General features: G+C 45.1%; 1 protein-coding gene and 1 long non-coding RNA gene across 2 annotated transcripts; one reads left to right on the forward strand and one right to left on the reverse strand.

Annotated features, from left to right (window-relative positions):
* Positions 1-1,723: 1,723 nt before the first annotated feature.
* Positions 1,724-5,828, reverse strand: LOC125946304 (uncharacterized). The gene is given in 3 exon segments (XM_049669018.1): positions 1,724-2,467; positions 3,162-5,678; positions 5,681-5,828. Coding segments are annotated over 3 exon segments (3,375 nt in total). The 5' UTR covers positions 5,795-5,828.
* A 13,424-nt stretch (positions 5,829-19,252) lies between these two features.
* LOC125946246 (uncharacterized) lies at positions 19,253-22,059 on the forward strand. Its single transcript, XR_007467491.1, has 3 exons — positions 19,253-19,441; positions 21,084-21,125; positions 21,944-22,059. It is a non-coding gene; the product is annotated as an uncharacterized LOC125946246 (long non-coding RNA).
* The last annotated feature ends 4,335 nt before the right edge of the window (positions 22,060-26,394 follow it).

Below are 26,394 nucleotides of genomic sequence, written 5' to 3' on the forward strand. Positions count from 1 at the left end.
CCTTCCACGACGGGCCTGCACACATCTATTCCGTCTATGGCGTGGGGTAGCATTTTCAAATGCGTACTCCTTTCTTATCGGAATGGGCAATAGATCACTTTGTGAATCCTGCGGCTGCAACGAAACAATCGCACACCTTCTTTGCGAGTTCCCTCGTTTCAACCCGCAGAGAGCAGCTCCCTCAGCCGCGATAGATCAACTGGACAAATGCCCAATAACAGAAAACAACATCCTTGGAAACTCGCCTAAACAAACAACAGCGCGAGCCGCCCTGAAGGCACTGCAGCGTTAATTAATAGATACCAGACTCAGTGACAAATTGTGACTGTACACTGTGTGACGTAAGACTATGCAACACGAGAACGCCTTCGCAGACTGCGTGACAGTGCCCACAGAAACAGTTCTGTTTTGTGTTTGTGTGTGTGTGATTTTTTTCTTTCCTTTTTTTCATTTCTTTTTTCTTTTTATCTCCTGTCGCATCCCTTTACCCCTCCCCCGGTACAGGGTATCCCACCGGAGATAATCTACGGTTAACCTCCCTCTCTATCTTTTACCATTTTTTAACACGAAAGTGTTTCATGCCGGGGTCCACCAAGACTTCACTGACGTATTTCCGTCACGGAAATGTGTGGAAATGTGTGGAAGATTGCGAGCGCGTGCTTTCATTTCTGGAACGGCTTGGACACGAGGGCTCCAGTGCACGCATGTTGGTCCAAGTTTATAACAGCATTAACCCCATAAAGTTCCAGAATTGAAAATCTTTTAAAACACGCCTTTGGAAATGTCAGTGCACCTTTCGCGTCAAAAGTTTATGAGAACGTTACACCCATACAGTTTCTGAATTGAAATCCATGCGCTCCGTAGATTCCGCGGCCGCTGCGAGATGCCGCAACGCGCCCGCTTGCTATCGAAAAGCCCTTGAAAATTTGTGCTCGGATGGGGCTCCTTGCGTCACGTGACCCCAGGCGCCACGAAATCCACCCCAGGTGCCACGAAATCCAGCCCGAGTACGCAATGTTAAGGTGGCACGCAATACTGCTATGTTGTTGATTGCCACAAGAGCCTCGAAAAGTCGAAAGCCGCCGGTGAAGTTCTACAGAATTCCGGAGAGGTGGTACAAGGAGGACAGACGACAAGCGTGGATAACTGCAGTGCGCCGAGTCAAGTAAGTCACGTACTTTCGCATTCGCGTGCAATATCACGGCCGCTCGATAAAGACGCAATAGTAATGTGCCTGCATTTAGCGCATGGCCGTTTGTTTAGACGTGTCGTGTAGTTGAATCGTACATTGACATCCGCCGTGTTAGCTTTAGCGGTAATTGCATACGTGTAGCGCCGCTAAGCTCGACGACGCGAGCTCGATTCCCGGCCACGGCGGCTGCATTTCGATGGGGGTGAAATGCAAGAATGCAGTTCTTGCCATGTACTTTGATTTTTGTGCACGTTAAAGAGCCGCCGGTGGTCAAATTTATTCCTGAGACCCTCCATTACTGTAACGTGCCGTAGGTGGAGTAATAAGACTGATTACGACCGATTGTGTCGGGAAAGCACACGGGTTTATTTGTGCTACATCGCAGGCATCTTGGAAGCTCCCCTGTTCTCTACCAGGGTTGCCTTCCTACATTACAAAAGGTGCTATGCATGGACACTACATCATCCCCTCAGGGAAGGAAAACTCAGTTTTGTTCAGACACATAGTAGAAAAAGAAAAATGCACTTTTGTTCACACATAGTCTTTCAGGCGCTCAGGTCGTTGCCTTGTTCGTTGGGGGTACCGCTGTGAGGCGGTCTTGGTAGTTGCTGGTGGAGCTTCACCAGGAGTAGCTGTGCGGTGGCTTGGAGGGTCACAGTTACTTGGCACAGCTGCATCGTCCTGATCTGGCATGTCGGGCTGGTCCTGGTTTCGTTCCATTTGAACTGTCCTCGCATCTTTGAAGAAGCTAGAGTTGCGACAAATCGACACTCCATCTCTGGACGCTGTGATTTTGGAGCCAGTAACTTTGGTGATTGTGTATGGATGGGGGTCATAGTAAGACGAGAACTTGTTTGACCTGTCTTGTTTGCAGAGGACTTGTTGTCCAACATGCAGCTGGTTGTGACTGGTGTGTCTCCGAGAATCGACGTACTGCTTGTTGTATGCTTTTCTTTGGGTGTCATTCTGTCTCGCCTCAGAGTGAGCTGAGTTCTGAGTATCAGCAGCAAGTGTCGGTAGAATATTCCTCATGGGTCTCCCAAATAGAAGTTCAAACGGAGACTTTCCTGTGGAACCATGGGGTGTGGACCTGTAAGCCAGTACGAATGACTGAAGCTCATTGGTCCAATCCAAGTGGCTGACACGACTTGCGAGTATCGACTTCTTGAGGGTGCGCATGAATAGTTCGGCTTCCCCGTTAGCCTCTGGCCACCGTGGAGTGATGCGGTGATGCTTGAATCCAAGCTCGCTAGCAAACTCTGCAAAACCATCACTCTGAAAGGGTGGGCCATTGTCTGACTTTACAATTTCCGAACAGCTGAACTGAGCGAATATAGTGCGCAGTTGCTTGATGACTGTAGGTGCTGCAAGAGTGTGTAAGATGCTAACGACTGGGTAATTGGAGAAATTGTCCACAACTACCATGGCATACTTGCCATCAGGGAAAGGGCCAGCAAAATCTAACGACAGTTCTGTCCACGGGCCTTGAGGAAGCTTCTAAATTGGCAAAGGGTCTCGATGGTGTACCGGTATGTTAGTTTGGCATGCCAGGCAGCTCTTAACTGTCTGGTCCACTAGAGAGTCTATCCCTGGGAACCACACCTTCTCACGCAACAGCTGTTTTGTCTTGACAATGCCTTGGTGGCCTCGATGTGCAAGGTGCACCGCCTTTGTGTGAAGTTGTGCTGGCAGTACTATCCGCGTGCCTCTTAACACAAGGCCTTCTTTGGAGACTGACAGTTCTGTCGCAACGCGAGAGAAAGGCTGTAGAGTTGTGTTCTTCCAATGTTTGCCTTTCTGGGGTTGCTTTAAGGCTTGCTTGAGTGAGTTGATCACCGGGTCAGCTAACGTCGCTTCGGTTACCTCCTTTATGGTCATGACACGAGGTAGGCTGCGAGACACGATGAAGTTCACATACTGCTCAGCGACAGACTCCATGCGCCGAAATGGTTCTGTGGAGCTTACTTACTGGGTGGCGGGACAAGTAGTCAGATGGGTTGCTTGGACCACTAGTGTGTTGCACTTCAAAGGTGTATTGTTGAATTCGAAGTGCCAAACGCTCTAGCCGTGCTGAAGGCAGGGAGCGGGGGTTGCTGAGAATACTGACCAATGGCTTGTGGTCCGTTAGTAGGTGGAATGCTGTCCCATACAGGTAGATGTGAAAGTGCTCAATTCCCCAGACTACAGCCAGCATTACCCTTTCAATTTGAGAGTAGCGTGCCTCCACAGGAGAAAGGGCACGACTCCCATATGCTACCACCCTGGTTTCGCTTCCGTATGTCTGCGTGAGAATGGCACCTAGGCCATGAGGAGCAGCATCTACAATGAGTGTGATGTCCTTTCCTGGGTCAAAGTAGGCAAGAGCTGTGGCCTCGGAAAGCTTTCTCTTCAGTTCGTCCAGGGCATCTTGCTGTATGTCTGTCCAGCACCAGTCCTCTCCTTTGGCTGTGAGTTTCCTGAGTGGTTGGGTGAGGTGGGCCAGATTCGGTATGAAACGACCACAGTAGTTAACAAGACCAAGGAGAGATTTCACTTCACTGGCACTGGTGGGTGGTGAGGCACCGATTACTGCAGACACCTTAGTGGGGTCTGGTTGTACACCTTTGCTTGAGAACACATGCCCGAAAAAGGTAAGTTCCTGTTGGTAGAATTTGCATTTCTTGACGTTCAATGTGAGGCCACTTGCAAGTAGACATTCCAGTGTCGCCTTCAAAGCTTCATCATGCTCTTTCTCAGTCTTTCCATACACCAATATGTCATCGCTTACGTTGAGCACATTGGTGATGTTGGTTAGAACCTGACGGATGGTGTCCTGGAACACTTCGGCTGCTGAGTTGATTCCGAAGTTGAGTCTCTTGTATCGGAAGAGTCCAGCATGTGTAGAGAATGTGGTGATCACACGAGATGATGCATCAAGTTCTAATTGGTGGTATCCATCTTTCAGATCAGAGAATAAGATGGATCCATTCAAAGCAACAAGGATGTCGTCCACTGTCGGTGTGACATGTCTCTCACGCTGGATGGCTTGGTTAGCACAGCGCATGTCGACACACATTCGAATATGCTCGGGGTCATGTGGTTTCGGTACTGCCACGATTGGAGATACCCAAGGGGTTGGTCCTTCAGTCTTTTCAATTATGTCGAGGGACTGTAGCCTTTGAAGCTCTTCTTCCAGTGGCCTTCGCATGGAGAAGGGGATGCGTCTGTGAGGTTGTGCTACTGGTTGAACAAGGGGGTCAACATGGAGGTGTACTTGGAAGTCCTTCAGACAGCCCACTCCCTTGAAAAGGTCTGGGTAGGCCACTCTCGGATCCAGTCTGTTTGGCACCTCTCCCACACTGTACGTGATCTGAACTAGTCCTAGACGGGAAGCTGCAGAGAAGCTAAGTAGTGGGGTACAGTCTCCGGACACAACGTAGACAGTTTCATGGCTGCTGCTGTTCTTGTAGGTGATGAGAACGTCTAACTTTCCGAGTAGCCGTAAAGGAGAATTTGTTCCATAAGCAAATACTTTCTTGGACGTCTTGGACAGCGATTCCGTGCTCAAACGCTTTTTCAAGCTATTCGAACCGATGACAGACACGGTAGCACCAGTGTCAATGGTAAAACGGACGGTCTCACCATCGAGTTTCAGATCCACCTGGGGAGAGGCCGTGATTGGGCGACAGTGAGAGGAAGTCATGAAGACGTGTTCATCACTGTCAGGGCTGCTTTCCCGCACGATTGCATGCACGGTTTTGCGTGTTGAACGACACACACTAGCAAAGTGTCCAGTTTTGTGACAAGCATTACACTGTTTGCCAAGAGCGGGGCAACTGGAGCGTCCCTCACTATGAGGCCATGATTTTCCACAGTTGTAGCATGTTGCGTCTGTCCTTTGATGGCGCGGAGGCTCGCAAGGCCGTGATGGCGCTTTCCCGTGGTACTTCGGTTGATGAGGTCGCGAGGTGCGCTTGGAGTTCACTGCAAGTGTAGACGCTGACGCTGAGTTTTCTTTGTACTGCTGACGTTCTTGCTCGATCACAGAGATGTTGTGCTCGACCTCTTCAAACAACCTGCCTTGTTTGAGAATTCCTTGCAAGTCGAGGTCATGCTGCATGGCATACCGGCGTAGACGGGTTGACACTGTAGACAGGAGGATTTGATTCTTGATTTCGGTTTCGGCATCGGCGAAAGCACAGTGCTTAACTAGCTGTCGTAGTCTGGCGTAGAACGCGTCGAGTGATTCGTTTTCCATTTGCTTGGCTTGACGGAAGCGGTAAATCTCGAAGGTAGGGTTCACTCGGGGTGCAAAATAGCCATCGAGCTTCTTGCGTGCTGCGGTGTAGAGAGGCGTTGCGTTGCTGGAGCCATCGGTGCTTGAAACGGTAGACGCAGTTGCGGCTGCGGGAGAATCAGGTAGCGAACAGTAAATGTCATAAACTTCTTCACCAACGTAGTGTAGTAGTAGGGCCGTCTTCCGGGCGTCGGCTGTGATGCCGCAGGCTATACAATGAAGTTTTCGAAGCGTTTCACCCACTTCAACCATTCGGTGCCGACGTTATTGGCGTCAGTGGCACGCGCGTCGAAGAAAGGAAACGAGGGAAGCATGCTGTGCGCCATACCGCAAAGTAGAAGTTCGGTCGATGTGTGCTGATATCTTCGTTCCGTTTAAAATAGTTGCCAGCCTTCACGTAGTTCAGACGCATCCTCGTCGCCATTGTAACGTGCCGTAGGTGGAGTAATAAGACTGATTACGACCGATTGTGTCGGGAAAGCACACGGGTTTATTTGTGCTACATCGCAGCCATCTTGGAAGCTCCCCTGTTCTATACCAGGGTTGCCTTCTTACATTACAAAAGGTGCTATGCATGGACACTGCAATTACAGCGTGCCTCATAATGATATTGTGCTTTTGGCACGTAAAACCTACGAATTTAATTGATTGTACTGGTCGTTCACTCGCGATCGGCAAAGACTGGCTCAAGATAATTATATCCTTTTTCCAAACGCTGCAACTTAAATTCCTAGTTGTACAGGCAACAAATAGGGCCGCACGTTACTTGTCTTTTGTGTGGTGGCAATCCGTATTTAATGCAAGCCGCGGTCATCGCATGCGTCGGTAAGCGGCAGATCGCAAAGCAGCTGCCCGAGAGGCGCGCGTTATGTTTGTTGCTTGGCCATGCTTTCTGGGTTCACAATATTCAAGCATGTTTTAAAGTAATTGCCACCTTGCCCATTCTTCCTGTTTCACTCTTCCCGCCAAGAATCTTCGTTTCGTGTAGTAGCCGGCCATCGGTGTGAGCTTACTTTTGCTGCGGCGGGGCATTCGCCCGACGAGAAACTAGATTTGCTTTGGTGAGGCATGTATCGCTAATTCTTGCGCTCGTCCTGCTGGTCCCAAGGTAATCGCTGGTTACCGTGACCTGGGTTCATTTCACGGAGCAGTTTGTACGAGTGATTTCTCATGACCATTGAAAAGATACCTTGCTCAATAATTCAATGAGTTGCCATGACTCTAGCATTGAATAAGGCATGATATACATTAAGTATTTATACAGCATGATATAAGGCATTATGCACACATGTAGTACTTACATCGTTAATTAATTTTATTGGCTTATTGGTGCCTAATGCGTGTGTTCTTTCTGTTCCAACAGTGCTGATGCCACTCCCTGGGAGCCAAATTGAGAGCAGCCGTGTGTGCGCGCCCAGCGACCAACGAAACCAACCGCAATCGTCACCGTCTCTGCACATCTCTGCAAGCATGCATGACCGCTTTGTGACTGCACCATAGAGAAATAAAAGTGACTAAATGACTGAACTCGGGTGTGCCTCTAACTCGATGTCGTATACAATCTCGTTAGACACCTGCGACACGCACTTGGATTTCATTGTCACATCACCGCCCACAATTTTTCAACACCACACACGTGTGGAAGCAGACGCTCCCCTTTCTTGAGGTTGCCGCCACGAAAAAAACTGTTGGCGTCAGCAACCGTCTTGAAATCGCACTGCAGTCTTTGCGTCGCTGTTCAGCAAGCAGGCGATCTGCCGCCGTCGAAAACGGAGCGCCGTGAGCACGAGCAGCGAAGGGAAGCACGGACGAAACAATGCATGTTCCATGTCATGTTGCCCATCGGCCCTGTATGGCATACATCCAATGTATTGCAATCATGACCGCAACATCTCCTGGTGCTTTTCTGGCGACGCGTAGGTGTTGGGTGTCCCTTTCTGCCTCTTTTAGTGTACGCATAATTTTGTGTTCCTGCTTTGCTTGCCTTCGTTTCTCTCTCTTCTCCCATTTCGCCCTTTCTATCTTTCCTCTCTGCGTTGCTCTTTGATGTCATCCTGAATTTGTGGTTTTGGTTTCTTTAGCTTTTTTATTGCTCCCCCCTGCAGTGTTTTCTTTTGCATTTTTTTCAGGTAATGATGGGTTCCCATTACCAGCCGAGACAAGTCTCATGCCCAGTCTTCTCTCTTATCTTTTTTTTCCCTCTCTTCTTCTGCTCCCCATTTTATTTTAACTTTCTCATCTTATGTTTTTAATTGCACTCTTTTCTGTCTTTTTTCTCCTCGTTTTTTCTCATTGCTTTTCAATAAAAAGCCGCCTACGTCTTGGTGCTCTCGTTGTCGTTTCGTTAACTTGGTAGGCTCCCCGTGCACTGATTCGCATAGCATCGATTCCTCTAGGCGTGGGATCTGCCGGCTTTTTTTAGGCATTGGCTTATTTCACTAAATTTGCGTTTGGGTATTACTTGACAACCCCTCCTTTATATTTGATTGGCTTTAATACTGTTATGCTTCTTGCAGGGGCAGGATTTTCCCTCCTTTTCTTTTTGAGTTGCTTTTTTGGCAGGGAATGAAGTTTGCCTGGGGCACTCCGGCGAACGCCGGATACGTCGGCTGCGCCTCGCACTATGACGAGGGTGACCTGGGAGAGGGTGGTAACCTCGCCGAGCGATGACGTCACGTGCGTCGCCTAGCAATGCTTCGCACCAGCTGTGGGAGCCATTGCTAGGCAACGCACGGTGACGTCATCGCCAGGCACAGTTTTTTTGTTCGCACTACGCGGCCTAACCAAGAGCTAAAACAGCTCCCCTGTTAAAAGAAAGCTGCATAATATAGTTCACACTGCCTCAAGGCAAGGCGACCAGCACCGGTACGTTCATCGGTACTGTAGGTGATCGTATTGCACACAATTGCATGGGCGGTTGTAATGCCGCGCATAGTCTCAATAGCAGCTCTCTCGGATTCCGCTAACATCCAAGGGGCTGTTCGGCGATCCCGTAGAGTGCCAACCGACCAAGAAATTCGCGCTCTCCTATAGCGTAGGATCCCTGTCAAGGGCGCGGAGAGCTATGAAAGAGAAATTTAGAAGGAACGCGTGGTGACCGCCACTACCAAATTATTACAGAACACTTCAGAAAGTGACATCCGCACCAGCAAGTTTCGCTGCTTATCACACTTTGACGGCGTATCAGCGTTCACCGCTTTTTCTTGGCTTCTTCTCGGCTTATAAAACACGTGATGCCTTGCGCCAAGTCAAGAGCTTGTTTTGTAGGTTCATGCGGCCGCATTCAGACATAGGCGAAACGCACAAATGAGCGTAGACTTCGGAGACCGGGAATAGAGCACAGGTTGGTGACATCTGAGTGTGTAGCTTCTAACTACGGTCCCGGTCATATCCCAAATGGCGCCTTATAGAAGTCAAGCCTAATCAGTCAACATCACCACAATGGTCACCTCTAACGTTTCCACAAATTTACCAGCATCACAACAACGAAAGTTTAAGTGCACGTCGGAATACGGCACAGCATCGAACATGCCACAATTATTCGCTCCATTCGTGGTGTGCATTTTATTTCACAGCATCATTCTTGTCAAGCAGTCCACATCTTTTTCCCATCAATGGCAGTAAGTGATTTTATTCGCCATTTTTTATATGTCATCGTTTTCACGTCCCACTTCATATCATAGACAGGGTTGCCGTCCATCCTACGCGTACGTTAGCTCCCCATGTAGGCTACAGGATGAGCAAAACTGCGGGCACAGACAGTGCGCCGCTTCGTCTTAGTGCTGTATTGAAATTATGAGCAATATAATAGAAGGCTGAGACTAACAGCTCGGAAAACCACCGCGAGTTATACAACAGTAACAAGTTTGGACAATTACGAACGGTTTGGCGTTTTCTCGTTGTTTCATCTCGCATGGAGAATTATTGCCTCAAAATAATAGGAAAATATAATCATCCACAGCACTATGAGCGAGAAAAAGCTCAAACTAGAAAAAAAAAAACTAGACATGCTCAAAACATATCCGTGACGAGCTTGACGGTTGGCAGAAACGGACACTACACATTTGTTTGCTACCACCCTGTAGAGTGGCATGATGAATATGAAAAGTTAGGGCTATTGCGCGCATAAATAAACCCAGCCTATCCGACACTAAGCAGAAGTCCGCAGCACAGCAATAATATTACTTAATTCCACAGCAGTGCACACCCAATACTATTATGCAATAAAACTGTTGAATGCATTTTGAGATGACAAATCAGAGCGGGCCACAAAGATGTAAGCACGCACGATTCTCGGCTGTCAAGTGTGGCCTCTGGCCAATCGGCAAAAACAGCGCGTTTAAAGGCTTGCCCGCGTCAGCTCGAGCGGCGCAGATAGAGATACTTATGCTCGTACAACTGCTACCCCTATCGTAGAAATTCCTTGCTACTCCCCTATACCTAACCCTTCACCTTCCTCCTGGAAGACTGCGCAGACCAGCTCCGACGCGTAAGAGCAGCGACGGCTGATCCAGCGGGCACGTAGAGTGGCGCGAGCCAATGGGGCCCGAAACTAAGGGCTTCACGCTACGAGGAAGTCGCCCCACCTAATAAGGAATAAAAGTTTTCCCTCTCTCTCGCTCTCTCTTACGTTGACAGCTGCGATGGCTGTTTAGGTTTTATGAATCGACTTACGTTTACTAATGGTGCAAGTACGGAACTTCGCACCTGTGCTACAATTGCATACATGCCTCATTTCGACGACAGCACTCGTTTTTGCGGCGTTGGGCATGGCAAGCTTGCTGATAATTAGGCACCAGTTGTCGCTTTGTAAATATTTCCTTTTTTTTCGTTCGATTTTTCTGACGTCACAATTTGTTCGTAAGTTCCTTTAGTGAGTTCTGCCCCCGTGTCCCGCCCCGCACCGAATCCTGGGCGCGAACTTCGAAGGGCATCACGCGCCGGTGTGTGCAAACGCTGAGAAACGCGCCATGGGGGCAACTGGGCTCTTTTATCGCGCTTCTTTTTGGAAATGCTGCGCCATCTTGTGGACCGCGAAATCCACGCCTGAGCTCCGAGACGAGGAGTGTGGCACCCCGGTTCCGGCGAACGTTGAGAATTCTTCCCTCGCTTGCCGCAAACTGAGTGGCACATAATCAGTAACCCCAAGTTGGTGAAATGTTCACTGAAGATCATTCATCGTACATTCATAGCGTAGCTCGTTGGAGCGTTGCTGTGAAAGGCGTTCATTGAAAAGAGGCACATACCCAGCGCAATTGTGGCGCAATCTGCTGTTAAGTGGGTTTGCTGTCCTTGAGGAATTTCTGTGGCGTGGGTTATTCTGCTCGGCGTCGGAGAAATTAAGAACCTTTTCGCTCATTATAGAGAGGCGCATTCCCCGTGGCACATCCGTACTTGCCAAAGTACGAGTCAAAAAACGTTCACTGAAGAGCGGCATACATCAACTCAGACCTTCCGATTAGCCCAATTTGGCATCATAGATGTTCACTAGAGACTACCACCGACCGAGCGGCGCATACTAGTACTTCAAGCGAGCGTCAAACTTTATTCGAACAGCGCTATACCTACCCACTCCGGCGTTTAAGTTACCCATATCGGCTTCAAACTTCGTTGAAGAGCGGCCCGTGTGAACATGTAGCGCCCACCGACGCCGCAACGCGTGGACGATGAGGTCGACACGCTCGATCGGCCAGCGCCTTGATATGCTGCGACAGATGGCGAAAATAAAGTTGGGCGGTGCGTGCTCGATGCGCAAGCACGGCCCGTGGAGTACAGATCTAGAAGTGATGGGCCACTTGTTCTCCGCTGCGACCCCTCGTTTCTCGGCAGTGGTGAGTCCGGCCAATGCGAGACTGACCCCAGCAACCTACCGCCCTCAGGCAATCTTCCGTCTGGCGCTGCCTCGCGCCTACTGACCGTTCAGACATGTGCTGGTAGAGGCACCAGAATTGTTATCCATGCTCGCGATGGCAGCGTCGGCGCGCTTCGAATGACCGCGGCCGGCCGGCTGGCTATCCGACGAAGGTGTCTGATGTCACGCCTTCCAACGAGCGCGAGTCGAGGGCGTGGCGCGCGCTCACGAAAACCCCAAAAATAAAGCCATCGGCTGAAAAATGAGCTAAGTGACTATACTTCTTTTCGATGTAATCGCACACTGAGGATTCATTTCCGGCATTTTTGTTATATTTTCAGACTTTGTGTCCGTGTCCCTTTAAGATAGACGATACCCAAAGAGTATTTAAGATAGCATGTAAGATACATGTATCTTCGATGCTGACCAGCACTGCAAACACCGAAGGTGCTAAAATCGTGTCTGAAACTGCGTTTTTCAATCTTCTTTTTTTTGTCGTCTGACAGCTTGGCTAACGTTAGCTGGAACTTCATTTAGATGTTGCAAGTGTGCACGCCGCTGCTTTGTGATAGTTATCGTTGAAAATAAGCAAAGGGAAGGAAGAGTTTACTTTTATATTAAGTCATGACATTGCACACCTGCAATTTGTTATCCACTGTTCGTCTAATTAACAATGCCCGAGCCCTTCTTCCCTACCAGGATTTATCGAATGCTTCAATGCATCCAAACTTGGATACTGTTAGCACCAAGACGAGCCAGCACCGATATATGTAGTCTATGACAACCGAAGAATTACAAAGTAATAAATACGCGATCCTGTAAAACAAAATTTGAATAGATGCACCAGCCAATTAGATTCGCTTATTACCTGCCGTCAAGTGGTTACGCGTGCTTGAAACAACGATTTTCTCCTTACAGATCTGCCGTCGTGTTCGGTCGTCGTGTTCGTTCAGGTTTCAGGATGAAACCTAGACGTCTAGGTACAATTTAAGGGCATCTTGATGTCACTGCTCAGCCAAAGATAGTACTTTAGCATGAAACGACTAGGTTTTATTTTCCAATTAGCCTAGCATTTACATCAGCCGACCAAAGTCATTAAACTGTAAGGGGACTCCAGCTAGTTTACCTCTCTTTCGGAGGTTAAGAGCAGGGGCTCTGCGTTTTTGTGGTGAACCTTCTTTGTATTTTTAGCTTGTCGGCGACTATTATAACTTGAGGTAACAACACACCATTGCAGCTGCTTACGAAAAAAAAAAAATCTATGCGCAACGTACATACGCTGCGTTCTTCAACCACTTCGCATGCATGCTTTCATTATCGTTCAGAGAGTCACCATGATAGGAACTCCGGGCGGCTCTTGCGCGCCTCTACACGCACATTAACACCCACGTTTTGTTTGCAAACAGCGTGCGGCAGCCACGTTCATCACAGTGCCAGTGCCACCGCCTTTTCATTGACCGCACGCGTTTTACACCCAGCGCTTGTTCTGCTGCATGGCGGACATGTATACTATATCCACATAGAGAAACATGCCTGCCTAAATAGCGACCAATTGAGCCGTTTCGTGGCCGAAAAATTAAGGGACTGGCCACCCGTCAGGCGGCGTAGCTATATCCACTTCCACTTTACCTCAATGGTAGACAGTTAAAATACATCCACCGGGTTGCGTCCACGGATCCCGTTTCCATAGAGACGTTCATGCTCCGCCGGTCATGCACGTGCTGCTAGTTACGCCCACGCCACCACGCTTTTCAACGCGTCGGCTCACTTTTGCTGTAGAGTTGTTTCCTTTTGTCTGGAGCAATAACATTGCTGTTTCTTGCGTGAAGAACATGGTTAGAAAGACATTTGTTATACTGGGTGAGCGTATTTTGCACATGTAACATACAACATGAGCCTTGGCGCCGTTTACCGTGCAGCCATCTGTTTGTTTTTGCACGCGTTGTTTCCGCAAGAGCATGTCCATTTCTTAGAACGCGTAGCTTTCCAATGGTCACTCGCAACACCTTCGGTTTAAAGCGCAGAATTTGTGACCTGTGGCTCACAAGTGTGTTAGGTGCAGCTCCAGCAGTGTATATCGCATTTGGGGATCGTTTTGTTCACTACTTCACTGTATATGCACTGTGCTTGTGCTTACGTCGGTTCGGAACGGCCAGTTTTGCTTGACGCGTTGCTTGCCATGGCTAAAACATTCTTGTTGTGGTCTCTGTCATTGTTTTGTGTCATTCTGTGTCTGTCTTTTTATCCATTGTGTGATCCGTTATTTTGTCTGTGCAATTCCCAATGTGGAGAAGAAAAAATTGTTTTCTTCATGGAACCACTGTTTCCTATGTGTGCAACTGAGAATAGCTGCTTAAGGTGGCGGTCCCACTCCGGCGGCACGCACCCTCCGTTTTCAGTACTTTTGGAGCAACCGTGGCGGCACTTCTAGTTAAGATATAAAGTGGTGGTAAATACCATAAAAAGCTTAATCCTTCTAGATTCCAATTATACATAATATTAAAAAAATGATTAATGTGATTTAGAAATAAATGTTCAAGAACAAGCATGAGATACATGACCTTTGCGAACTGTGTCTCAGTTGTGACCGTATTTAGACCAAACTACCGCATTTACTGCATTGCGGCTTGCTCTGTAGCTTTAGGACATATTTATCTAATTCCTAGACGCAGCAAAATAATTTTGAGTTTTTACTTTTCGGATAATTTCCTTTTGAAGATTTCCAAATATTGCAAACTGTTCTTGTAAACAGCCCGGCAACATCACGCTCAAGGAAGCTAAATTTTGGATAAGTTAGAGTTCAAGGAATTTGCATCTAGGTGTCACGGATTTCGGTGCACTATAGACAGACAGGGACAAGTCGCTCGTTTAAGACAAACATTTATAATTTCAAAAGGAAACGGCAAAACAACACAAAGTAAACAATTTACAAAACGTGTTAATTCCAGTAATTCCACAAAGTCCTCAGCTATCTTGATTTGATGAGTCCAAAATATTTACATTAAGTCCGTCGACGTGGCCACGTCACCTCGTCGTCGCGGCTTCCGACGACACGTCGTTGGGCCCGCCGATGCGTCGTAGAGTCGACGTCGCTGAGTCCGACGTTCGGCCCACGGTTGAGCTGGTCAGGAGGTCAGGACGTTGGGGTGACCGAGGCGCCTGGATCGCCCGGTCAACTCCGCTAGCCTGCGGATCGTAGCCGCATGGAATCCGGGAAGCGGCGCCGTGAGCATGTAGCTGCGGCTTCCGGTGGGGCGTCCACTCAGCTCGCGGGTCGTAGCCGCGGCAGCTGAAGAACAGCTTCCACTGGGTTGCTGCCGCCTCCGCGATCCACCCGTCCTGTCCGGCCTCCAGCTCCTCCTGCCCCTCGTCGTCCCAGAGCGGAGCTGGGCAGCTCTCTTCGGCATACGTGTCCCTTCTCCCGTTGTCCACGTAGCTGCGCGTGCACTTTTGCGCTTCTTCTTCTGCTTTCATATTGTATTCCTTTTCGGACGCACTTATTTTCTAACTTCTTTCTTCTTTATTTCTGCCACCGACTCCTCGTGTCTTCTTGTTTTCTTTTTATCTTCTGCTTTTTCTCCTTCTTTCTTTCTTCCTTTATTGGCTTATGCCACTAGGCATGGCATGGCAAGAACTTTATTTTGGTCCAGAGAAACTAGGGCCCGAGGGCAAAAGCCCCCAGGCTAAGTCGGTGGCTCCGCCCACGTAGGCACCGGTAGGACAAACCCTTATAAAAATGACTATTGAAATGTTGTTGGCATATTGTTGAGGAATTGTTGACACAATATCCTTTCAATAATGTCTCAATAGTTATTGAACGTACACAACAATAACTCAACAATAAAGTTGTTGAGCGCTTCACAACAATAAAGTCATTGACTAATTGTTGTTGACATATTGTTGAATAATGTTGAGTACTATTGAGAATTGTTGAGCAATATTGACGTTAAATATATATCTGAAAACACACACATGTAGACGTGTATGTGCTTTACACATATATATTGTTTTATTGTTCACTTAATCACCACTAAATATATAGAGTGTCACATAACTTGAAGCAAATGTCTATCTCTCGAGTCGTAACTAGGGGAGCTTGTGGCAAGACGACGCTGCCGCAGGCGTTCCGCTTCGTTTGCCCTAAATTCAGTGTCGGCGGCTCTTCGCTGACGTTTCGCCTGGGCTTCGGAAGCCGTCACGCTAGAATCAGCATGCTAGAATCGGACGACAAGCTTCGCTTACTAGAATCGGACGGCAAGCTTTGCTTACGTAACATATGCCTTTGCTTACGTAAGATGCTTACGGCGACAAGCTTTGCTTTCAGATATATATTCAATGTCAATATTGTTCAACACTTCTCAATAATACTCAACATTATTCAACAATATGTCAACAACAATTAGTCAATGACTTTACTGTTGTGAAGTGCTCAACAACATTATTGTTGAGGTATTGTTGTGTACGTTCAATAACTTTTGAGGAATTATTGAAAGGATATTGTGTCAACAATTCCTCAACAATATGCCAACAACATATCAATAGTCAGTACTCCATTTTCTCGACAGAGGAAGGGCTGTTGATTTTGTCTCTTTGGGTCCCACGTATGACAAGGGCAGTTCAAGGAAGCGTTACAGGTCCCCGTGCCCACAGGGGATATGTGCCATTCAGCTTGGACCCTTTCTGCACTGCCTCCAGGATCGGCCCACATAAAAGGGGTGCCATTGATCTTGGACCCTTTCTGCACTGCCTCCAGGATCGGCCCACTTTATCTGCCCCTGTATCTTTCTGCCTTTTGAACGTCGCCATTGGAAATGACAAATAAAACTTCAGCGTAATAGAAGTTACAGCTTGAGTGATATTGTCAAGAAACATTGGGAAGAACTCGCAAGCAATTTTTTTTGTAATTTGTTTGGAGAGTTACTAGCATGTGTAGTAAAGGGTTGGTGCCAGAGACGGCCTTTTATCAAGTTTGACTGCTTGCTCGGATGATCTCGTTTTGTTCTCGCAACTTGTCATAGTGGTTTTTAATGTGTGGCAAAGCCAGTGTCAAGCAGACACCATTTACTATTTTGTTTGCTCATATGTTTTGTTTATATCAAGTACAATGCATTGCATGTACGGTACGCTATATTGCACTCTACGATCATGCCACAGTTGTACTCGTGCCTACGGGTGACTAAATTTCATTTTCAACTTGCCGGCATGTTCTCGTTTTGAATGCCCGGATAACAGCTTTGGCTTTTGGCTCAAGGTCACTTGAAGATCGCCGACAACGGGAGCTAAAAGCATTTCATGCTTAAAAGAGTAGGCAACCTTAAACTTTGACTTAGGTGTTTCTTTTTGGCACTCGCATCCCGGCGTTGGTTTTCTGTGCTTTGGTAAGCAGTAATAAGTGATTTCTGATCAATTAGAATTATTCCAAACACTTCAGTAACTCAACTTGAACTAAGCTTATGCTTCGATATCATGTCTATAAAGAAACCAATGGATTTTGCACTGTACTACTTTTTTTCTTTTTTTCCTGATTTATTTTTAATCTGGTCTCAGCTAATCAGTTATAATTATCCCAGACACTTCAGCAAGTCAGCTTGCAACAAAACTTATGCTTTGATCTCATATCTATAATGAAAGTCATGAATTCTGAAATGAACCATTTTTTTTTCTATTTTTCTGATTTACTTGGATTGCGTCCCCGGTCGTCTCAGCTAATTATTTCTAATTATTCCAGACACTTCAGTAACTCAACTTATAGCTAAACTGATGCTCTGATATCGTATCTATAATGAAATTCGTGAATTTTGTACTGTACTATTTTTTTCGATTTATTTTCACCTCTTGATCATCTCAGGAGGTGAACCAGAAGTACTGTCCAAAGAACAAATGGCACTCGACGCTCCTGCCACTAAAAACTCCCGATACAGCTTTCTATTGCTCAATACGTGCAACATAAAATAGATTTTTTTCCTTTTCTTTTTTTTTCGAGCGTGAAAGAACCATGCGAATACACGCAAAATTGCCGCACAACTAGCCGCTCGAGGCACTATGCGTGTATCCGCGGGCTTCTTTCACGCTCGGAAAAACACTTTTATGTACCACGTATTGGGCAACAGAAAGCTGTATCGGGAGTTTTTCCTGTTGCTCTATAATTTTCTGATTGACACTTTTTATCTAAATATAATATCTGAGAAGCTAATTATTTATTATTACTTGGTTAATAATTATTAATTATAATTATTATCTAATTATTTATCTAATGCAAAAAATTGAGTATCTGTAAGCGACGGCAAACAACATTACCTTGGTTCTGTCCAGCTACGTGGCATTTGCATATATTTAAGTGTCGGTGCAAGAAAGTTGCGACACCCTGTATATACTGGGTGTTCAAAATTATAGGCTTTACGAAAATTTTTAAAAATCGCTTGTAGCAGGTAGCATACTTCTTATCGCTTAGCTTGGTTATTCGAAGAAAAGGACATTAGTAACACAAGAAATTGAAACTAATATTCTAATAATTAACAAAAATTGACAAATGAACTTCTTAGTTAATTATTTTACGACACATATTGCAATATATGAATTGTAGCCGGTGAGTTTGCAAGACGCATCCACCTAAAATGAATTTCCAGGATAACGCCAGTTTCGAGATATTATTGCCCAAAGTGTGGGACGAAATACATGGGCGTTTTAGTTACTATTGTGCTTCAATGTATAAAACAGCATTTTGGTAACAAAATAAGTGTAACAACAGTGCATTTTTACGGCGAGTTTGATGGCGCATATTTCCAAACTGGTGTCATTCTGGAAATTCATTCCAAGTGGATACGGCTGACAAGCTCACCGGCTCAAATTCGTAAATCGCAATATGTTTCGTAAAGTAATCAAATAAGAAGCTAATTACTGATTTCTTGTTAATTAGTTGAATATATGTTTCGATTGCTCGTGCTACTAATGTCCGCCTCATCGATTAACCCAGCTCAATGATAAGAATTATGCTACCTGCCACATTCGATTTCTAAAAATTCTGTAAGACTTAAAAATGACCACCCTGTATGTACATATATACACAACATTGGAGCACAAGACAAACGTCCCAACAAGCAGTGACCAATGACCGATGAATGGGAACCTCCTGGATTCCCATCGGCTTCTATTGTAAGTGGCCAGTGCCCTGTCTCTGTCAGAAAACGGCATTGCCTCAATGTTAAATATGGGCAAGATGGTGGGAAAAGTAGTATGTAAGCATAATAAATAAATATGTTTTTTAAAGAGTGCGTTTCGTTTAGTTGTTAGCCCTTAGCGCACAATAGAATGAAACAAGTTTAGGTGACCTCTGCGACGTGGTGTCCATATTTTACATGAAAGCCTAAGTGTATTCTGTAACACGTAGAGACGGGTGCTGGCCAGTGGGCTGGGAAACTGCTTGGCCACCAGGCACAATCTACGCTGTTATACTTTGCCGGTGGCAAATCGTAGCGCAGAAGCACAGGTACAAATGTTTAATCAATGGGACGGCATGCTGTCTACCGTTCGTCATGATGTCAAACTAACAAGCACGAACAGCGACAATTGTGTACGTTACTGGTCCGTAGTTCATTTCGCGCCGGTTGCTTCACGTATTAAAATAAATTTTTCTTTTTAATACAAACGATTAAAGCTGTGCGCGCACACAGGGCGCGACATTTGCGACGTTTGAATTTTGCACTATTTCCCGCGCGCTCCGTACGTGACCGGCCGGCGCACTGCGTTACCGCGATAAAGAAAATAGTTCCTCAGGGAAGCTAAGCAGAAAACTTTCACACTCTTGCAAACCACAGAAATTGTTAAGAAATACCATTAGATTACAAGATTTGTTAATAAATATGGCAATTCATATCTATGAAAGCGTGGATTTGTATGCGCGTTTTTGTGTGAATGCGCGCTTGCGCTGTTCACTCTTTGGCGCATTCCGGAACTTTGTCCGTGCGGCGTATGTGTGCGGGTTGCGTGATGAGTTTGCTGCGTTTTCTGTGCCCTTTGCCTCGCTGTGACATCTTTGGTATATTCCAACTTGTTGCTCGCTCTTTATGGGCTACACGTTGCCTCGAAGATCACCATGATCGCCTCCGACTCAGCCACATCGAAGGTTAGTGAGTGTTTCGAATTCCACTTGCTCGTTCTTTGCGACGCTATCAGCAAAAGTGCGTAGAGAGCCCGTGCGTGTCTTCCACGCGCCTCTGTGCTCGTTTTCATTCCTTCCCTTGCGAGAATTGGTTGTGCAGCGCTAGATTTGTGATATTGAGCATGAAGTTTTGTCCTGATTTAACTTCACAGCGCGCTTGCGGCGACGTAAAGCAGCTATGTGGAGCCAGCTAAAACGGGGCATGTTGTGCGCGCCACGATTTTTGGTACGGTGTTCCAGCACCGATTGAAATTAGCCTTATTATTGAGCGCTCGTGCTCTGCCGTTTTGGTGGGCAGCTATGTGGAGCCAGCTAAAACAGGGCCTGTTGTGCGCGCGACGATGTTTGGTACGGTGTACCAGCACCGATTGAAATTAGCCTTATTAATGAGCGCTCGTGCTTTGCCCTTTTCGTGGAAACAATGCGACGTGAAATAATCCGAACTGTACTATAATCAAGTATATTTCGTTCGCGCAACGCCGTCCATTGACGTGCATCTACTACATGGCGTGTCGGGATCGGCGAAAATATGCGCGGGGCGTTTTGCCGTTCTAATGTATTCTGCTACGCTGTTCGCTTCAGGATCGAGTGCCCAGAGTCCGCTGACACGCCGTGCGGTAGACACGCGCTGTGGCGCGATAATAATAAAGAATTGCAATGGCGTATATGTGATTCTATGTGATACGTGAGATAAAAAAGGGCTGATGCCAGTGAATGCTGTGAAATCATCAGGTTATGTGTGGTTTGTTTTCCGCCGGTACGCGCGCGGTGAATTTTTTTTTAACCATTATCTCCCTTCGACGCCATCGAGTACTTCGCGCTAACGCCTTCGCGTAGGCGCTCTATATTCACGGACAAGGCAGATTCTGTGGGATTCTATGTTCTGCTTTAGTGGGAAGAAACATTCAAAATAATGTCATCGTGTGAAGTTTCAGCCTTTGGCCCTTCAGTAACTGATCGATTTAACCGAGTTCGAAAATCAGTAAAGGAACGAGATGCTTGGGCATATTTGCCGTGTCGTCCCACTGTGCTCCCAGTGGCATGTAAGCGTTATCGACAAATGTCAAAAATTAGCAAGGCTTTTTATGAGATAGAAGCAGACAGCTTTGTCAATAAGTTATTTTTGCTTTGAATTCACACACTAAAGAGGAGAGAGAGTTAAAGGGAGCGTATCCTTGTGATCTAAATGACGCTTTGCCATAAGCTTGGAACAATGGTTAGTTGGTGGAGCAGTTCTGTTGAATACGTAGTTGGTGGCGCAGTTCTGTTGAATACTTAGAGAGTAAGCAAACTGCAGTAGCAGCAGTTAGATGGGGAGTAAAATTAATACAACACAGGTTTTATATGAACGAGCTACCTTTAAGATGTGGCCGCAACAGTTCATGCAGTGGATGAGCAAAAATAATTTTAAAATTTAGGAGAGAAATTAAAAATAAATTATTTGCCCACCTCACACTGCCAGTGGCAAGAGCAGCCATGCTTTAATGTTTTCTATCAGTCATTTATATCCATCCATTTATGTCGGCTTAATCGTCCATCTGGATGTTTTGATTGTTGCTTTTGAGTTATCGTGGCGTCACATTTTAATACTGACATCTGTTTTCAGAATCAAAATGAGCCTGGAGACGCCACAGCCGGAATGCGAAAGGTGAATTCTTTGGCCATTCATCGTCTAGCGTCACCATGATCAAATGCACTGTTCCCAGGAGAATGTATTGCCGGGAGGTTTTCTCCTTAAGATTTAGTAAAAATGGTAGCATTAAGTGTCTCCTTTGCGATTTTGCATAGCCTTTGATTTGCGAGTTGATTCATTTATTTGATGAGGTGGGCAGTTGGCACACCCTGTCTTTGTGTCTTATGTACACATTCAGCTGAGTAGGTCTGGGACACAGCAAGCGAATCTGATGTGTAGTGGTAATCGCATTAACGTCGACAGTTATCTTCCTGTTTGAGCTGCTACTGCTGCTTGCCAACACAAGCAGCAGTTGCCCACGATGGCGTGAAAGAGGTTCATTGAAGAGTGGCACATACTCTGAGTCACATACCCAGAGATCCAAGCAGGTCCATCAGATGGTTAACCCACTTCCCGTCTACATAGCAGCCCTACCGATTAGGCCATTGACCACCAAGTGACACAAATTGGCTGGAAAATAGTTAAAGACAGACACCCGAAAGAATGTGAAGTATCCTAAAAATGCTACTTGCATTAAAGTTTTCAATGCTTTGGTTTACTTACTATTTTATTTTGTACTGGGTGAATCCTTGTTTTTCTGAAGCACATGGCATCCTAACAGCATAAGCTATGACATTAATTTTAGTCGTTTTTATTAGTGACATTAGTTGACATTTTAGGTTTGGAGCAGGCAGTATTTCTGTGATTTATGCGGAGTGTGGCTGTTGTGTAAATGTGCTTAAAATCCTTAAACTACCTCACTAATATTTACCTAAACGTGCCGTTTCACGTAGGTTGGAGAAGTGCTCATTCAGATGATCCTGGCACAGCTTTCCATGGTGGACCAGGCAAGTTTGTAAGGGCCTTGATTCACCATGTGTTCACAGAGAACCTCATGGGCCACTCACTTCTCGGAAACAACACCACCAATAGGCAAAAAGAGGCTCTTGGCCTTATCAGGGTCTACGCTGTTATAGGCAAGTACCGTACATCCTTTTTCCCATTGCATTTTTGCATTCACATTTTGTACTTGGAATTACCAGCTTGCTATTAGCACAACAAATGACTTTCAATGTAGCCTGTGTCTGCAACTACGTGCTACAATAGCCTACTATTTGGAATGAATGTTCATTTGATCTCAAGTCTCTAACGCCTCCATACTAAAGTGCTAAATTTTAAAAGTAGCCTTAACCGCCAGAAGTGATTGGTGGCTCCAACTGACAAAGTTAGGTGTATTTGCGCATTAGTTGCACTACTTGACTGTCATTGCAATGAACAGTTGCAATGAAGCAACTACCAATCTGTAGTACCAATCTGTGAAGCTTGCTACCAATCTGGTGCTATAGCGGGTGTGCTTAAGTAGCCTGAAAGTGTTGTTATAATATAGGAATTGTGGAGAAGCTATGCTCAAGTGCAGTTGCTGCTCAACTCGAGGGACAACACTTCCACCAAATTTCAGCAAAATAACCCTCCACATTCTGTAATGCAAAACATAGTGGTTTCACCTATTTTAACAAACCACATTGAAGTAAAGTTGCTCCTGTCTTGAAGGAGGTCCATGTGGTGGCAGACAGTAGCCTTTAAGCAGAGGGAGCTTAAGTTACTGGGGCATAATTGTTTGGTTGTTTCGATCAAAGCAACAGTAGGAACAGTTGCGAACTTCGTTGTCAACATTGCTATGTTTAGCAATGTTCATTCATTCTAGGCACTCAACCAATTAAGATCCAATTTATCACATTGTATTCTAGGATGTGGAAAAAACAGAGGTATTTATTTGACTTTTCCTCACGTTCCCATAAAATGATCAGTACTCAATAGGCCCTTGGCAGCTACTATTAAAGCTTCTTACAGAACATGAGGCATGTCCACAGCTCCCACTCTGAAATTGTTGGAAATGTCTCCTGCTTTCTTACTTCAAGGACGCCCTTGCCTGTTTTAAGCGTTATTATAAACCAGTGCTCAAGTACTATGGGTTTAGATTTATCAAAGATTGAATGAGCTTTGTAGGTGTTCATGTTTAACCCTTTGAGGATCACATATTTTCTGGCAAACGTCCCCCAATTTAAGCGTTATATTTTAATTCTGGATTGTTCCTCAGAGTGACCTTTCGAGAAAAAAAATGGGTAAATAATTTTTTAGGTCACAAAGTGACAAAGGTTTCTTAGTGTCCGCAATTTTACACCATGTTTATTGTAGCATGCAGCGCAAACTAGCCATACTCACATTTTTAAAATATAATGACACTCACAAAACATTAAACTAGGTGAATACTCCCAAACTACTGCAGTGATGGGCACCATAGAGTAAAGAGAAAGATCAGTTTTGGAAGAAGCCAAGGGGCAACAGCACAATCAGGATTTTTGTAGAAGTCGCAGAAGGTTACTGAATCTGTAATGTGATGCTTGGGGATGCTTCGTTCTTAAAAGGCATGCTTATTTATATGTTCTTTCGCCGCCTGATATTTATGGTCGTGACCACACAATTTGTTTCCACCACTCTACGTGCATGGCAGTGACTCTCAAAGGATTAGCAGAGCCAGTCCACTTGCATATTTCTCTTGTAAGACTGAGCATTTGTTCGTATTTCTTCTTCGCATTTATTTGTGTTAGTGTAACCAGGTCGGCGTGCAACTGCAGTAAATCCTCGTTATAAGCAGTATCTTGTTTTCAGTAGAGAGGCATAATGGTCATCACGATGCGAGAAGTGCACTCCAGTAGCATATGAGCTCGTAAAACAAATTCAGATATACCATACTCAATTCTGGCTGCATAACCGTATTTGGAGCAACTCCTGCTAGGAAAAGTGCAATAAAGTGCTGCACATTTTGATTAGGATTGTTGAGAGAACTAATTTTAGTTGCCAGTAGTCTGTCTTTAAGTTTTTTCACCGACAGTATGAAGTCTTTTTTCCGCCATTTTGTTCCTAACAAGCAACGTTCACATTTTCACACCAAGGATATTTATGAAGTTATTCTGCCACAGTGGGCTTTTCCTGTTTGCCTTCTGCATATTGTACTAAGTGGAGTCCTCCGGTGCCACTCCACTTTGAAAGCTGGTCATTCTCTAGAATTGAACTCGTGAAAACTTGGAATAAACAAAACAAATGAAACAGTTTCATTATAACAGGTTGTACTGTATGTCGCACTTTTGCATGTGGAACATTGATCTTTAACGTCATGCGGTTTTTCCTTTTTTTTACAGGCTTTCCCTGTCACAAGTTTCCTGGGACAAACATGACCTACATTAAGAACACTCTGGCCTCACTTCTCACAAGGGACCTGAAGTGTCCAGAAGAGCTCAAGTCTGTGGACAGTTCAAGTGTTGTGCACTTGCAGCCCTCAACATTTTTTTTATTATGATGATGTTTCTAGTCACCTGAAAAGCTCAGGTTGGATGGTTCAGACACAAGTACTGTGTTGTGATTAATAATTAATTGCACAAGTGTTGTGCTTTGTACTTTAGTACATTTTTCCGTAAATCTTTAATATATTTCTACAAAAGCTAGTGTTTCTTGACTATTTTATTTCATAGGTATCTCGGGTCATTTCATGCCAAGACTGTTCCATGACGGCACACCATTTCAAGTTTGATAAAGTGAAAGTAGGCCCAGTGAGAAATTTTACAGAAAATTAGGTTTCATACGTACACTGTAAAGTGGAATCTGTGCTATTGTCAGAGTGGTTCTGCTTAAGAAAAACTACATATTAACATTTGTTTGCAGTAATGGTTTATTTTGCTATTTCAAAATAGTAAGAAGTAAGTGGTAAAAGTTTGCTTAAATTCAGAGTGCAACAACAGTTCTCGGGCAAGGCAGCGATGTGCTTTCTTTCATGTACGCATGAACCTGATTTCTTGCAAATTCTTTCATTCTAACTTGTTTTGCGGCACTTAAAAATTAAAAAAAAATTTCTCATGCCACTTCCATTTAAGTCTTCCAGCAGGTAACTAATGGCCACTGTGTATCAGATAAAAATCTTAAGTAGTCAAAGTGAATAAATCGCTTGGTATGTAATGACCTGCCCAGGAACCTAGTAAACATGGCAGAAAATGCAACTGGATCGTGCACCAAGTCATGCAGCACAATAAACTGCTGCCATGGCACACGCTATTGTAATTACCATGTAGTTTCAGAGGTAGATAACGTTTAGTAAAATGGGCACACCATTTAACCAATAAATAAGAGTCTCAGTAGGCTCATGCAAATTGTGCCATGATTAAGTTACTGGCTACCAAATAGAGAAATCAAGTACATTTTAAATGGCATTTACTGTAATGCTTGTATAATATTTATTTTCTATTTATTTCAATTTTGAGAAATGTTTTACTTTAGGGCCACGCAAACTTTACATCTCTCAGTATTCAATTTCGTTATTGTATCAAGCTGCTGGCAGTTTGTAGATTGTGTTAGGAATTTTTTGATCTCAAGGCACACATGGCTGTACAGTTAACAAATGTTTGGCTTCAATAAACAATTCATCTAGAAAAAAATGCTTTTTGTCCACATCAATTTTGAGCTGTTGATTTCGTGAAGGAGTATTGATTTTGTGTGTTAAGCCAATTCAAAAACTGGCCTAATGGTTCTGCTAGCAGCTCTATAATATGTTTTATTACAGGTTATATCTAAAGGTGGTTTTGATCCCTGGGTGACCCAGGTCTGCAATACAGAAGTGCCTGCATTTAAGTTTGCCCCTGTCCTCTAGTATGCAAGGACCACATCAATATGGATGGCATCAATGGTAATGCTATGAGACTCAACATAGCTCAGCGGTATTTAAAGAAAAGACTAGTGCAGTTTTCAACACTATTCACCAAACAGCATATTTCAGTGGGCTCTCAAGTGATTTCAATAGTGACGTTCAACGCTGCTCCAATAATATTTAAATGGTGTTGCACTATTGACTAACATTGCACGTTGGGCTTGTTGGTATAATGGAGGCAAAAGGCGTAGTGCATCAGAAACAGGACACAAGAGGAAGAACACAGACAACACACACGTTTGGTGCTTAACGTGTGTGTTGTCTGTGTTCTTCCTCTTGTGTCCTGTTTCTGATATGTAGCACCTTTTGCCTCTATCAAGCAATATTGACGTTTAACGCTCATCCAATAATACTTCAATGGGGTTTCAATATTGATGTTCAACAATGCTTCAATAATATCTCAATGGGGTTTCAATATTCATATTCAATACTGCTCCAATAATATTTCAATGGGGTTTCAATATCGACATTCAACACAGTTCCAACATT

This window comes from Dermacentor silvarum, chromosome 6 (assembly GCF_013339745.2).
Source record: "Dermacentor silvarum isolate Dsil-2018 chromosome 6, BIME_Dsil_1.4, whole genome shotgun sequence".
Taxonomy (NCBI): Eukaryota; Metazoa; Arthropoda; class Arachnida; order Ixodida; family Ixodidae; genus Dermacentor; species Dermacentor silvarum.